Source organism: Telmatherina bonti (assembly GCF_933228915.1).
Source record: "Telmatherina bonti genome assembly, chromosome: 13".
NCBI lineage: Eukaryota > Metazoa > Chordata > Actinopteri > Atheriniformes > Telmatherinidae > Telmatherina > Telmatherina bonti.
Genome location: NC_136611.1, coordinates 13,043,279 through 13,057,225, shown reverse-complemented (window position 1 = coordinate 13,057,225; position 13,947 = coordinate 13,043,279). Strand labels below are relative to the sequence as shown.

Below are 13,947 nucleotides of genomic sequence, written 5' to 3'. Positions count from 1 at the left end.
ACTGGAACAGGACGGGACTGTATTCTCTCAGCCTCCTGTTCTTTGCAACGCTTCTGGATCTCGCGGAGTCGACGTATATTCTCTTTGCCAAAGTCATGTACTTTCTGCTCTATAGGATTAAGCAAAAACAACTGTCAATTACAATTAAATGCACTATAACCTGCTTATATTTCACCACAAATACTGTTTTCTACTTTATCATATTTAACATGCACAAAAGTGAATATGCAGGTGTCTTGTTTTTTCAGGCAGTAAAGCTAAATCAAAAGTATCAGTTTGCTTCAGAAAATTTTCAATTAATTGAACAAAACAGGTGGAGTAGTTTAAAAGCATAAACGCTTAAAAGCAGTCACGAATCAATCATGATTAATTACACCTACTTTGTTTGGGAACAGGAGTGATAGAGACAGTGTCTGGTTTGAGTAGTTCTCCCACAACCCCTTGACGTCCACGTTCCAAAATGTGGGTGGCACTTGGGTTGATGCGGGGGGCGATGTGTGGACAAATGAGGACTGTAGCATTCTGGATACAACACAGGATCTGGAGCAAGTGGACCCAAGAGAAGGGCCAATGCCCCATCATTGTTTCCCTCTAAACGACCACGAGCTGGAAGAGGTGAGAAAACTGCACCATGTAAAAGCTTACATTTATCGTTCTTAATGTGGAAAATATTTTGTCTTCATTACCAAGGTAGTATTGGAGGCCAGTGGACTCCAGACAAATCAACAATAATGTTATTGTAACTTCCAGCTAAAGCTCAACTACAGCAATATAAACTTTTCCAATGTAGTATTAACAACTCCTTGACAGGGCCCAGTGATGGATTGGAGACACCTGTCCAGGGTGTACCCCACCTCTGTCCTGATGATTGCAGGCTGCAGCTTCCCTGTGATCCTGACTAGGACTAAGCGGTATAGGAAATGAATGAATGAATGAATGATGCTTTGATAGTTGTGTAAAACACTCATGCCAGTGTACGTACACTGCTGCTTTTTTAGGAACTATGTACTGATGGCAAACCCAAAAGTATATCAACATTTTTAGCAATGAATGTTTCACATTTTTCTATTATACATATTTTCTTGAACTATTTTAATTCTAGGTAGGGTTTAAACTGTTTTAAAATAATTACAGTTCTGTTTTTACCCAAACCTTACACTCTATAAAAACTTAGAAATACAGTGAATACATACTGTTGGCCCTCCATTACGCATTCACAAAAAAAAAAAACCTTCAATATATTATGCCAGAACCATTGGGATGCTCTAACCTGAGGCTGGTCGCTTGTAGTACTGAGGAAACAGAGAAGGATCTGGGGGGATTGGCCCAGATATTGTGGAAGGTCCTTCACACATCTGAAATAGCAGAAAATTACTAAAAGTTTCATTAAAATCGTGTACTTTGGCTACAGTAGGCTGTGCAAAAATCTACATAACATAGAAGGACTATAAGCAAATTGCACAGCAATACAGAACTATATAGATTTGGTGGTGAGTGGTGAATTTGAGTTGTGGCTGCATAGTAGTTACAACGCAAACACATTTAATGAATGAATGACTGAATTATGTTTTTTTAAAACCGTAGCTCTAAAATAATCACACCAATTCTTGTGAATGTACACAACTTTCTGAGATCACACATCGCTCGACATAATAATTGTTTATTAGCTTGTCTCAGGTTGGCTAATCAACTCTGGATCTTTTGGCGAAAACACCTGTGATGTTTCTCTAAAACGCACACACATAAGATGTATCGCTACAAACAATCGCAAACTATTTCAATCCGAAGTAAATAATCTGGTTAAGTTTACTGAAAGTATCGAATTAATTCGTTTACCTTTTTAAAATCGTCGTTGTTTACAAGTTACGGTCTTATTCACGCTTAGTGATGACGCTGATGTTCGCAACACTTGTTGCCGTATTCTTCACCATGACAACGAAGCACGCACACAAAGAGGTAAACCAGTTAGAATCGAGATAATCCCGGCACACTTGACAATAGCCATGAAAATTTATATTAAAAAAAGAAATCAAATAATAAAACAAACAACGAAAAAACATTTGATAAATTAGTGACAGTACTCTACATATGTTAGGCTGCAAAATGCACACCCGACGTAAATATAGTTTTAAGAGCAGTTCTAGCGCCTGTATTTCTCCTGCAAATCATGGAAAATTTTATTCCTGAGTATTACCTGTCAGGTAATAACAAAGAGTTCATTTGCGTTATCTTAATCTTAGTACGCTGCTGATGATTACATATTTGAATTAAACATTGAAATTTCAATTTTTCTGTTAATTAGTAGTAAGAAATATAATCTGCATTCGGAATATAAGATTCGCCTGACAGACAAAAAGCAGGGTAATGGTGAGTACATCTCATAGACTATATCGGTATAAAGAAGGTCATTGATCTTGAGCACTAAATTTGATCACACAAAAACAATTCTTCACAGCTCCCTATTTTGACAGTGACATTGACGGTGGCATATTTTTACTATTTTATGAGCATCTTACAATTTTCTTGTTGCAGCGGTAACTCAAATATTAAACTCATTATTTATCTATAAAAAGTTAAGTTGCTGATGTTAGAAAAATGCATCAAACCTATCCTACAAGAAAGGAGAGATATTTGAATTAGATGCAAGTTCCAATCTGACCGTATTTATTTTACTTTTCATATAATCAAATCAAATTTATTTGTATAGCACCTTTAATACATAAAGCAGCACAAAGTGCTTAACGTATATATATGCTGCAAATGTGTACACATATGCTGCAGCTTTTGCCGTCCACATGTGAACACGGTTAGTAAACAGCACTATGGCTTGCTTCTTTGTAACTTTTTTCAGCTCAATGACACTTGCACAACGCCCCCGCCCTCGGCTGGAGGCAGTACTGCGCCTGCGCGGTATGACTGCGCTTTCTCCTTCAGTCCCCAGCTGCACCGAACAGCACTGCGCAACTCCACACACTCTGCTTCTGAAATAAAGGTAAGAAACCACTTTCTTTTGCACGTTTTGGTCTTAATGAGGTTTTCCTATGCCTATATCTGTATGGTATTTACTTTAAATCAACAGTCGCTTGACTCTGTTAAATGAGTCGCAGAGAGGGGTGTGAGATCCGCAGGCAGGAGCATATGGCATGATCTTTGCAGTTGTTCAGGGTTGGAAATCTTGTAAAACAACAAAAAAATTACAACTAAAAGTTGAGTGAGACATAAAAAAGCTGAATTTTTGTTTACCAAATTATTAATATTTGGGATTAATATTAGCTACATAATTTAAAAAAAACAAAAAAAAAAAAAAAAAACATCACTCCACTCTTTTAACCACGTGATAAAAACTAAAGATTTATTTTTATATAGTGAAGAGGTGCATGCAAACTCGAGGCAATTTCCAAACAATGGCATCGAGACGTGGGCGCATTGAGCAAAAAAACGTTCCCTTATGGGACAGAACAATGTCATGCCGGAAAATTTCGTGAAAATGTCTTATCAGGGTGTGTGTGAAGACGCACAAGAGCTATGAAAACCCACAGAGCAAGGACCGTTATGTTTTTGCTGCCCCATCTAACACAGCGTGTTCTGTGTATTTAACAGGCAAACTGCAGCTTAAAAAGTACATGAAAGTGAGATTAAATTATTTAAATTCTGCTATACAAAGTGGTGAAAACAGCCCTGTTAGTTAAGTGAAGGTTAAAAGAAATATATGAAGAAACAAACAAACAACTCCTTGAAAACACATTGTGATGCAACAATCATTATGTGATCCAAACCCATCAGTAAACACATGCTTATACACAGCAGCTGCCTAAAACTCTGTCACTGTTTACTCAATACCCACAGGGAGTGACTGCCATACTCTACAGATCATAAATACCAACATTACATTATGAGCTTTACATTCAAGCTATGAATTGTTTGAAGTGTATCTTAACTACACTTGACCTTATCTTAAACACACACATTCCCTGTAGACACTGTTTTTGCTTTACAATTCCTAAAGCTTTGACTTGTGTTGAGTAACTGCATGTTTGATTTTTAAAAAAAATATATTTTAATGTTAAATAACTAAATAATAAGCTCTGTTTGAGCTACTGGAATCATATATATTTTTAAATATATTTGGACATTTGTGTGCATGTTGATTTGACATCAATGTACTACAAATTCTGCAGACACTGGCTTTACCTTCACAAATATAAGAAGTTTCTGATTTTTAATATATTTCTTAATAACTCATCAGACTCACAAGTTAAATAGTTGAACTGATGGTCTTGTTGTGGATAACCACCATCTTGTGTTTGGGATAGTCTTTCCTGTCATTTTGACCTTTGAGCTCAGTCTAGGCTGTGATCTGGTTGCAGCTTATGAAAGCATTACGACGAGTGATAGGGGCATGTTTATGTATAACCCCAGTGCGGAGGTACAATACAGACAAACACAACCATTTTTATAGGGGCTTTATTTGGTTGAACTAGGAGAGAGGGGAGCGGGTGATAGTGTTGAAAGCCATGCCACGTGTTGTAGTGTCAGGTTCACCTGAGCTAAATTTAGAACCGAGACGAAGTGATGAAGACTGAGAATGAGGGGGTCCAAAAAGGACTGTGTTGAGATCAGGAGGTGGGGCGAGGACGGTCAGGAGGAGCATTTGTTGGCTGAAATGACAAAGGCGAAGCAGGAGTTTCACGCAGTCAGCAAAGAGCAGGTCAGCTGACACGCGGTGGGGTTGCTGAGTAAGAAAGGAAGAGCAACGCCGGGTCCACAGGGTTTTTGTCGTGTACTGTGTGACAATGATGCAGCTCTCAGGGGACCTCAGCATGATGAGTGATGGAATGCTGCAGAACAGAAAACCTTTTACCGTCACTGAACAGGTTGATGCAGTCGGTTAACTTAAGGCTTGGTTTTTCCCTGGATTGACACACTAGTGTGGACTTGTCAGATCATTCAGAAAAAGAACGAATCTATAACTGAGATTTTGCTATTAAAAGAATCACAATAGAACATGATTAGGGATTAAATGAAAAAAGGGATGAGGATCAAATTTTACAGACTTGCCATCTGATTGAGGTTTTTTTTTTTTTTTTTTTTTGGCAAATTGATGCACATTATCTGGTTCTATGTCATGCACTGATTTGAGACAAAAACTTTCCACACATGGCAACTTTATTTCTGCCTAGCTAGCTATCACTTGGGGAGCCAGTCATTCCTCTCAGGACATTCATTCATTTTTCTAAACTGCTTAGTCTAATTGAGGGAAGTTTGAGTCTATACCAGCATCCATTGGGCGAGAGGCAGGGTACACTTTGGACAGGTCGCCAGTCGATCGTAGGACTCTCTCGGGACTTGCTGGAGGGAAATAAAGCTAAAAGGAATAGAAATCGATGGACAAGCACAAGACCTGTTAAGTTATAGATCACTAAAAAACTCAGGATATTTCTGAGCTTTCACACTGACTGCAGCTCTTCCTGTCACAAATAATAAAACCAAACTTAAAGCACTCAAGTGTGTTTGAATGTCCACAAGGTACATTTGGCGGCAGGTTATTTTACTAATGGCTCTCTGGGGGTGATGCGGATTTTGATTCCACCCTGACATCAAGTTGAATAGTTACTTGTTGGAAGAGGTCTGTTTTAAGAGCATGCGAGGTGCACAAGGGCATTTTGACAAATTTTCTAAGGAAACATATACATGCCTTTATAGCATTTTTTATGCATGCACAAAGTAATGCATGGACATGTTCTATGGCCTGTCTAAGTATTGTCCAATGTGAAAATGTAGGCATTGGAACCATACAGTTGAGAAACAAACCCATGTATTGTGCAATAGTGTTGTGCAGAACCTCTTGCCAAAAAAAATTTCTGTCATCCTTTTTTGCACATCCATCATCTGAAGAGACATGGAAGATCAGGGCATTGTTGTTCAGCAGGACACGACAGAAGAAGGCAAGCAGGCAGAGATCAAAGATGTCTGTGTGACATGTCAGAACTACACACCCAAAGGACATGGTGAGTGGTGGGTGTGCATGTAGAGAGAGGCAAATTATCATCAGGATCCCTGGATTGTACTTTGCCCACACGGGTGATAGAGGCTTTACCTCAGGATCTGTCAGCTACAGTGTGCTTGATTTCGGTGTTTGATGGTCTGCGCTTGCTCAGTCCTGAATGCATTAGCTGATGGGCAAAGTCTCGTTCCTCTGCAGAAAAGATGTGATAGGTGAGATTAATGGTCAGGGGCGCATGACAGGAGCATAGGAAAAAAAGACTAGTAGTTAAATATTAAACCAGCTTTAGGCTTGCAAGGTAAGTCTGGATGTTCTAAATGCGCCGCCAAAGTCACCTTGTCAAATGTGTCTTCTTAACACACACAGAAAGGTCATGCATGCACTATAACTCAGAGGATCCTGATGAATGTGTGAAGTACCACGATGCAGTGCAGTGGTGCACAAGAGTGGTAGTTGCTGACTAAACAATCCAGCTTACTGCTTATGTTAGCTGTGCTGCATTGGCTTTGGAAGTATTTTATTTTTTGCACATCAAACATTTTGTATCCTTTGCTTAATGAGGACCTGATTTGGGCTAAAACACAGAAATCTAGTAACAAAAACCATTTAGTTTTTTACATTTGCATGTTTTCTGCCTGCTTTTCATAGAGGAAAGGTTCCCTTACTATCTGAGTGGATTGCTGCCAAAGGATCAATATGTTTAACATGAAAGATAGAGAGGGAGGAGAACAGCTGGATATCACTATGTTCCAGACAGGTCCCCTCCTGCTGCCTGATAATGATATATCATGATTGTTTTCAAGTATAAATATTTTGTAGAAGACTATCTGAAATGCTCCTAAGCATGCGCTGTTCAGTCTCCACATGATAAGCAGTTATCAACGGATTTAATTTTTTTCAGTTTGTATGTGTTTTAGGCATGTTTGACATTTTTTATTTAAGTTGACACGTGGTTGATTTTACTTATGTCCTCCATACTGTGTAGCTGTAGCTGTAGTTGTATCGTCTTCTGCACTAAGCCAAACCTAATTTTCATTCCTTTCTGATAAGGAGCCAAATGTTTCTTGTAACCTCATGAAGTCATTTTGAGAAATAGTTCTCCACATATTATGGTTCTTCTTTGTACATTGGCAGGTAAATAAAGATGTGTGCATAAAAAACACTTTACTCGGGGATGTACAATTTCTATTGTTACTTCATAAGAAAATGACAAATGTAACAGATTTTGGCCAACATAAAAAAATATTTGAGCATGAGGAGAGGATTCTGATCCAAAGATATAAGGGGGACAAAAAGATCCAGATCCAGGCACTTAGTGTTTCAAAATAAAAGGCTTTTAATAAAAATAGACAAGAATCCTTAAAACACACCAACGCATATCAGCTTATGCCTTCTTCAGAGTGTATAGTGACACAAACAGTCAGAGAAGTTATAATTATCACAGTGCTACATGATGTCAATTGTGCACAATTGACATCATGTAGCACTATATTTTTGGCCTCAAGGGGCATCACACAATAAATACTACACAAGCTACAGAAGCAACAATTCCCCTGGCCTCTAGAGCAGGGATCCCCAACCGTTGTCCTCGAGGACCGGTGCCCTGCAGGTTTTCCAAGTGTTCCTGCAGGAACACACCTGACTCAGACAAGCTCTGCACGTCTGCCTAGATACACATTGATTTGAATCAGGTGGAGCAGGGACACTTGGAAAACCTGCAGGACACCGATCCTCAAGGACCAGGACTGGGGATCCCTGCTCTAGAGGCACATAGATAGACATGTATTGGAATAAATGCAGACAACAAAGCTGTCTAACTCTCTGTGAAGACCCAGCCATTAGTGTACCAATGGAGACAAGAATCTACAGACAAAACATGCAATTGAATGGGGAAATTTAAAGAAATATACCGGTAAATGAAAATTTTTTATTTGCTCTAACAAGGTGAATCCGAACAGGCAATTAGCCCAAAGTGTTTAAGATAGAGCAGTGTGGTCTGTTGACAGAGAACCAGCGAGATGCATCTGCCCCTTCTGTTGAGCTACAGTGTTTACCTAGACTTCATCAGAAATGGTCTCCAAGAGAGTGCAGCTGTCCCAAAAAATATTCTGTAAATCATCTTGACAGAGAATGGAACAAAAGCCTGTACTTCCAATACTGTATTTCCATTTTAACATGTTTTAGTAAACATCTTCACAAAATTTCCTTGAGATATATGAAAAAATAAGGGCTGGCTTTTTCTTTTTCTTCACAGTACTGTAGTTACGAACTAGAAAATAAAACAAGATGTTGGTTTAACGACAGATGCTTTGGAGCTGCTTCAGGAAAGATGAGTCATTCAGCTATTTTGAAGCTTAACCGCTGCTGGAAACTAAGAAAAACAGGATGTTTCAGGCTCAGAAAACACGTTACTTGCAAATTCTCCCACATTGTGACTGTATATTACTAATCTGCTGGAGTATTCCTATATAGTTACAATAAATTACTCAAGGAAATGCATGTGCCTGCATGTTTGTTGTGTTATTGAAGAACTAATTTCTTTTCAACATCTGTTTCATCAGGCACAATGGCTGTTCCTCCTGCATACTCAGACTTGGGAAAATCTGCTAAAGACATCTTCAACAAGGGTTTTGGTGAGTCTAGAAGTTCTTTGAATGTATTTTCTTGTACATTTAACTGTGACTCTAATGTTACTTCATCTGTTTGAAGAAAGCTGATGTAGATGCAGGACTCACTTAATAGAACATATTGTTTGTTTCATGTCGCAAATGTTTATTTTTGCTGCAGCTTTTAAAGTCATACTGTGTAGCACCAGGATGTTGTTTTTCAACTTTTTATAAAAAAAAAATAAAATCCTGATTTCCTTCCTCTCCAGGCTATGGAGTTCTTAAGCTGGATGTCAAAACCAAGTCTCAGAGTGGTGTTGTAAGTACTACCATCGTCTGTGAGCTTCATGAGTTTTATTCTTCATGTACTTTTGTGTAGCTCAAATCAACGACCCTTATGATTGCAGCGCATCTGCTACATGCAAAGTTTGCAGGCTGTTCCTGACTCTTGTCCAACGCCATGTTGTTTTCTCTTTGCGCTAAATTTGCTGTGTTTGTATATACCTGTGGGCTGAGAAAAAAGCATATTGAACTTTATTATCCTGACTTTGGAAACAGAAAAAGGAAAAAAAAAAAAAAGTCCCTTTCCAGGGCTGTGATGATACGCTTTTGTCCCGATTCAATTCCGATTTTCAGGGAATCGCGGTTAAATTGCGATTCTCACAATTCTTCGATATTGCGGATTTTTGTAGATTAAAAACAAAATAAATGTATAAAACTTAGTTTTTTGCTTGTCATTTTTCTTGATTTCAATGAGAAAAAAAAACACACAGTAGCCAGACCATCATTCTGTTGCTACCATGCCCAAGAAGACAAGTAAAAAGATCAATAAAAATGACAAAAAATTTTGAATGGATTATTTTTATTTGTTTGAAAAAAAAAAGAAAAAAAAAAGACTTTTAACAAAAAATCTATTTTAAAATTGTAAAGCAAAAAAATCCCGATTTTCGATTTTTCGATTCGATTTTCACACCCCTACCACTTTCAGCAGCGCTAATTTTTCCTGTCCTTGGATTAATACCTGCATGGGATCTCTGGTTGTCTCTGACTTCCTTCATTTTTTTTCTCTTTTCTCTGCTTCTTCTTGGGACTTTCCTGTCAGATGGTAAGAGAGAACCAGTGTGTGTGTGTATGCGTGTATGCATCTGTAATGATCTGCAGGGTAAACCAGTGATGCTTTCTGCCAACAGTGTCTTTGCAGTACAGTAGCTTGTTTAAATGACACCTTTACCCCATCAGCAGCAGTAACAGCACTCATCCTTTATTTTGCTCATAGTTGGCCTCTCCCTCACAGTCCTACCGATGTTCGTAGCCTTCCTGTCTCATTTCCCAGTGTTAAATTTGTAGTTCTTTTACACAATGTGTCGCACAAACCTGAGAGGGACTGTGTGGCAGAGGAAAACCTTCTTCCCCATCCTTTGTTTTTCCTCCCTCACCTCCTCAGCCTCTTGTTTCTGTATCTGCACTCTAACATGTCTTTCTGCTTCCCTCCCCATGTCATTCTTTTTATCAACTCCCTCCTCATCACGCCATCCTGTTTGTACCTGCAGGAGTTTGCCACTTCTGGCTCGAACAACACAGACACAGGGAAGTCAGGGGGCCACCTGGAGACTAAGTACAAACTGAGTGATCTGGGCCTCAGCTTCAACCAGAAATGGAACACAGACAACACCCTCACCACTGAAATTACCATGGAGGACCAGGTGAGCTCAAACTTTTAAGTATTTTAGAATACGACAGGATTATTAGATAATAGTATATTTTTTTCTTTTTACTAGGTAGATAATAAGCTCATCATCTGTGCTGCTTTTTATTTCTAGCTAGCTAAAGGTTTGAAGCTTGGTCTGGACACATCATTTGTGCCCAACACTGGGTAAGAAGATGTCTTTTCTGTGCTTTTTGTACATTAATTTATATTTCCAATGGACCTGTTTACCAATACAGATGGATAGATTTGTAACAAAGTACTGCTATTTACCTTAGAAAGAAGAGTGCCAAACTAAAGACAAGCTACAAGCGGGACTACATGAATGTCGGCTGCGACCTGGACTTCGACATGGCTGGTCCCACCGTCCTTGCAACTGCTGTGCTGGGTTATGAGGGCTGGCTGGCTGGCTACCAGCTGGCTTTTGACACTGCAAAATCTAAACTGACTCAGAACAACTTTGCTCTTGGATACAAAGCTGGCGACTTCCAGCTTCACACCAATGTGTGAGTCTCTACATACCAGTGCAGTGAGACAAAAAGAAAAGCCACAGTTGATTCTGTTTTATATTTATGTGCTATCTTACACTGTTTATTTAATTTTTTTGGTGTTATATTTCAGCGATGATGGTACAGAGTTTGCAGGCTCCATTTACCAAAAGGTGAACAGCAGCTTGGAGACAGCGGTCCATCTGGCTTGGACAGCAGGCAGCAACAACACACGATTTGGAATTGGAGCCAAATACCAGCTGGATAAGGATGCCACTCTGTCTGTAAGAGTTCACCCGAAGCACCACAGTCTATAGTGCAGATATGCTGTTTACTGTGTTTACCATCTGAGTTACTTCACTGGTATTTACACATTTGTAAGCACTCAACTTATCTTTAATTCTCAGGTATTTGAACTGATAATAATGCAAATTATTATTATGTCATAGAGCTTTTGAATTTTTACCGAAATATTAAAACAACTCCCCACTGCGTAATGTCAGGCTCCAGGTTTTCTACCTGGAGCCTTTTTTTTTTTTTAATATATATATATTTTATTCTTCTAAATTTAAATACAAACTTTGTTTCCTGATCCATTATCTTGTTCATTAACAGATGATTTTTGTTTTTCCACTCCTAATTTTGCGCTATTTCAGTCAAACGCCTTAACCGCACATTCAGTAACTGACACTCTGGTGTCAAACGCCAGCTCTTGAGGGCCAGTATCCTGCAGGTTTTTGATGTCTCCATGCTCCAACACACCTGACTAAAAATGAATAAACAGGCCGACAAGAAGCTGTTGGATCTATTTGATTTAAATCAGGTGTGTTGGTGCAGGAAAACAACACAAACCTGTCGGATACCGACCTTCAAGGACTGGAGTTTGACATCCCTGACACATAAAAAACCTCTAGCCCTTCACACACACCACCTACCTCTGGGGTGTTCAAGTCCAGTCCTTCTCCAACACACCTGAATCAGATGGATGGCTCGTTGCCAGGCCTTCGCAGAGCAAATGAAATGAGATGAAAAATACTTTGATAATACCCAAAGGGAAATTAAAAATAATTGACATGCAAGTGACTGAATTAAGCTATTTGACTGAGGCATGTTGGATCTGCAATTTCCAGAATAGATTTCGAGGACTCGGGCTTCCCTGACCTACCTAACTACCATCTCTATAAATAATAGAAATGATGTAAACCAGCTTTTGTCTAATAGCCGAATATTATTTGACATCATTGATGTTTTTTTTTTCTCCCTGCAGACAAAGGTTAACAATGCCTGCCTTGTTGGAGTTGGATACACACAAACCCTCAGGCCAGGTTAGACTTTTTAAAAACTTTTTTTTCGTCACAACAATCCAAAGATCATGACTGCAACTACTCGATTCATCCTCTGATGCTACTCTGCAGGAGTGAAGCTCACCCTCTCAGCCCTGATTGACGGGAAGAACGTGAATGGCGGCGGACACAAAGTTGGCATGGGTTTCGAGCTGGAGGCGTAGAGATTCAGTAGGACAGACGAGAAGAGAGGAAAGCAACAGGAAAAAAAAAAAAAAAAAGAACGAGCCCAAATGTGAACGCACCGGAAAGTTCACTCAGTGACACGTAAACACATCTTCTCCCTGGAGTCTACACACACATGCACACAGATACACACTTTCTTTGGCCTTAACCCTGAAACCCCAACAGCCTCCAAGACCTTCAGTACTGTAATGTTCATCAAATCAAGACCTATTTTTTAATTTACTATTACTTACAGTCCCACGGCCAGCCGGCCAGTAATTCTGTATTGACAATAATGTGCTGTTTATGACTGAAGTGCATTTTAATGTCTCAGATATGTTTTCTTTTAGAATATGTTTTAAACTTCTTTTCATTTTGACTGTGTGATCAGCCAACGTTTGTTCAGTTAAATTGGGTTTTAGAAAATCTCATAATTAGAGCATTATTGCTTTGTTATGCTGTGGTTTTGTTGCATGATTTAAACGCTCCGGGCAAGTTTTTTGGCTCGTCATTGTCATATTGAAAGTGTAACTGCAAACGTATGCAACAGATTCAGGAGATAGTTTAGTAGATAAAACAGATCCTGTTCATGAGTCAGAGTGGACACACTTTGATTCTACCACTTTACCACAGTAACGTCTATTTTCAGGTCTTGTTTGTTAAAAAGAAAAAAGAAAGAAAGGGACCTATTGCAATTGGGATCTCTGTGTCACCTCTGTCATGTTTGTGTTCTACTCCTGTTCAGCCTTTATCACTACATTTCATGTCAGTGCTGTTCTTTGTATAGCAGTTTGTCAACACATAGGACCTCAAAATAAATTTATTGAATAAATGGAATAAATAATGTTAACACAATAATCTGTTTGTCTGTTTATTTGGTTTAACATGACACAGTTGAGAAACAGATCCAGCACTTTTACACCAAAGAAATGAATATAAATCTACACAGAACACCCATCACATTACCAATAAAACTGTATATAATGTACAAAACAACCTGATTGTCCTGAGAGAATAAATAATTAGATGCCATCTAATTTCTTACAGTTCAAAAGAAACTAGATGGATTGTGGCCGGGTGATATAACCTTAAACAGATATCACAATCAATTGAACAGGTTACCTTTAATATGATTAACAATTAATTCAGTCTTATGTTATTTTAGCCCTTATAAGCTAACTGAACTTTTGTTGTTGCAAATTTTTTCATAATACAAGAGCAGATGTTCATAAGTGAAAAGAAACACAAAGTTTAAATATTTACAGTATGTGGTCATTTAATATTTTTTGTACAAGAGAAATTTAAAATTTTAATTAAAAAAATTTACAAAAGCAAGATTACATTGATTATTGGTTCTGAATGTCAGTTAAAATTCATTTTTGATTAATTGCCCAGCCCATTAAAGATGTGATGATTTTTTTTTTTTAACAGAAGAATGGCTAAAGATCAGCTCGCTGCTTAAATCTGCTATGTTAGTAGCAGAAACTTAATGAGAAATCTAAGTGTCATTTTGGATCCTGGCCTAAATTTTAAGTCACATTACATGACTTACAAAAGTGCCTTTTATTTACCTTAAGAATATTTCCAGATCTGAGGGACTGATGTGTGAAAGTGACTTGGAAAATTGGTTCATGTA

General features: G+C 38.4%; 2 protein-coding genes across 3 annotated transcripts in view; one reads left to right on the top strand and one right to left on the bottom strand.

Annotated features, from left to right (window-relative positions):
* enkd1 (enkurin domain containing 1) overlaps positions 1 to 1,880 on the bottom strand; it is a 5,498-nt gene extending 3,618 nt beyond the window's left edge. The window contains 5 exon segments of the mRNA XM_079250862.1: positions 1 to 109; positions 381 to 504; positions 506 to 606; positions 1,271 to 1,355; positions 1,837 to 1,880. The exon segment at positions 1 to 109 is cut by the window's left edge and continues 64 nt beyond it. Of these exon segments, the coding sequence (XP_079106988.1) occupies positions 1 to 109; positions 381 to 504; positions 506 to 606; positions 1,271 to 1,355 (419 nt within the window). The 5' untranslated portion in view covers positions 1,837 to 1,880.
* Positions 1,881 to 2,877: 997 nt separating this feature from the next.
* On the top strand, positions 2,878 to 12,737 carry vdac3 (voltage-dependent anion channel 3). 2 transcript variants are annotated; one of them, XM_079251033.1, is made up of 10 exons: positions 2,878 to 2,992; positions 5,896 to 6,008; positions 8,566 to 8,637; positions 8,880 to 8,929; positions 10,161 to 10,313; positions 10,431 to 10,483; positions 10,594 to 10,821; positions 10,937 to 11,087; positions 12,071 to 12,128; positions 12,219 to 12,737. In XM_079251033.1, the coding sequence occupies exons 2-10, from the start codon at positions 5,900 to 5,902 to the stop codon at positions 12,308 to 12,310; spliced, it is 966 nt and encodes a 321-aa protein (XP_079107159.1). In that variant the 5' UTR covers positions 2,878 to 2,992; positions 5,896 to 5,899; the 3' UTR covers positions 12,311 to 12,737. The 2 variants fall into 2 exon arrangements, with proteins under 2 accessions (XP_079107159.1, XP_079107160.1); XM_079251034.1 differs by lacking the exon at positions 5,896 to 6,008 and having other exon boundaries at positions 2,906 to 2,992.
* Positions 12,738 to 13,947: the final 1,210 nt, after the last annotated feature.

Bases quoted from the DNA above. Each gene is read 5' to 3' on its own strand.
- vdac3 (XM_079251033.1), top strand. From the start codon at position 5,900: ATGGAAGATCAGGGCATTGTTGTTCAGCAGGACACGACAGAAGAAGGC. The intron at 10,484-10,593 runs GTAAGAAGATGT...TATTTACCTTAG, and splicing joins TCATTTGTGCCCAACACTGG to AAAGAAGAGTGCCAAACTAA. The intron at 12,129-12,218 runs GTTAGACTTTTT...GCTACTCTGCAG, and splicing joins CACACAAACCCTCAGGCCAG to GAGTGAAGCTCACCCTCTCA.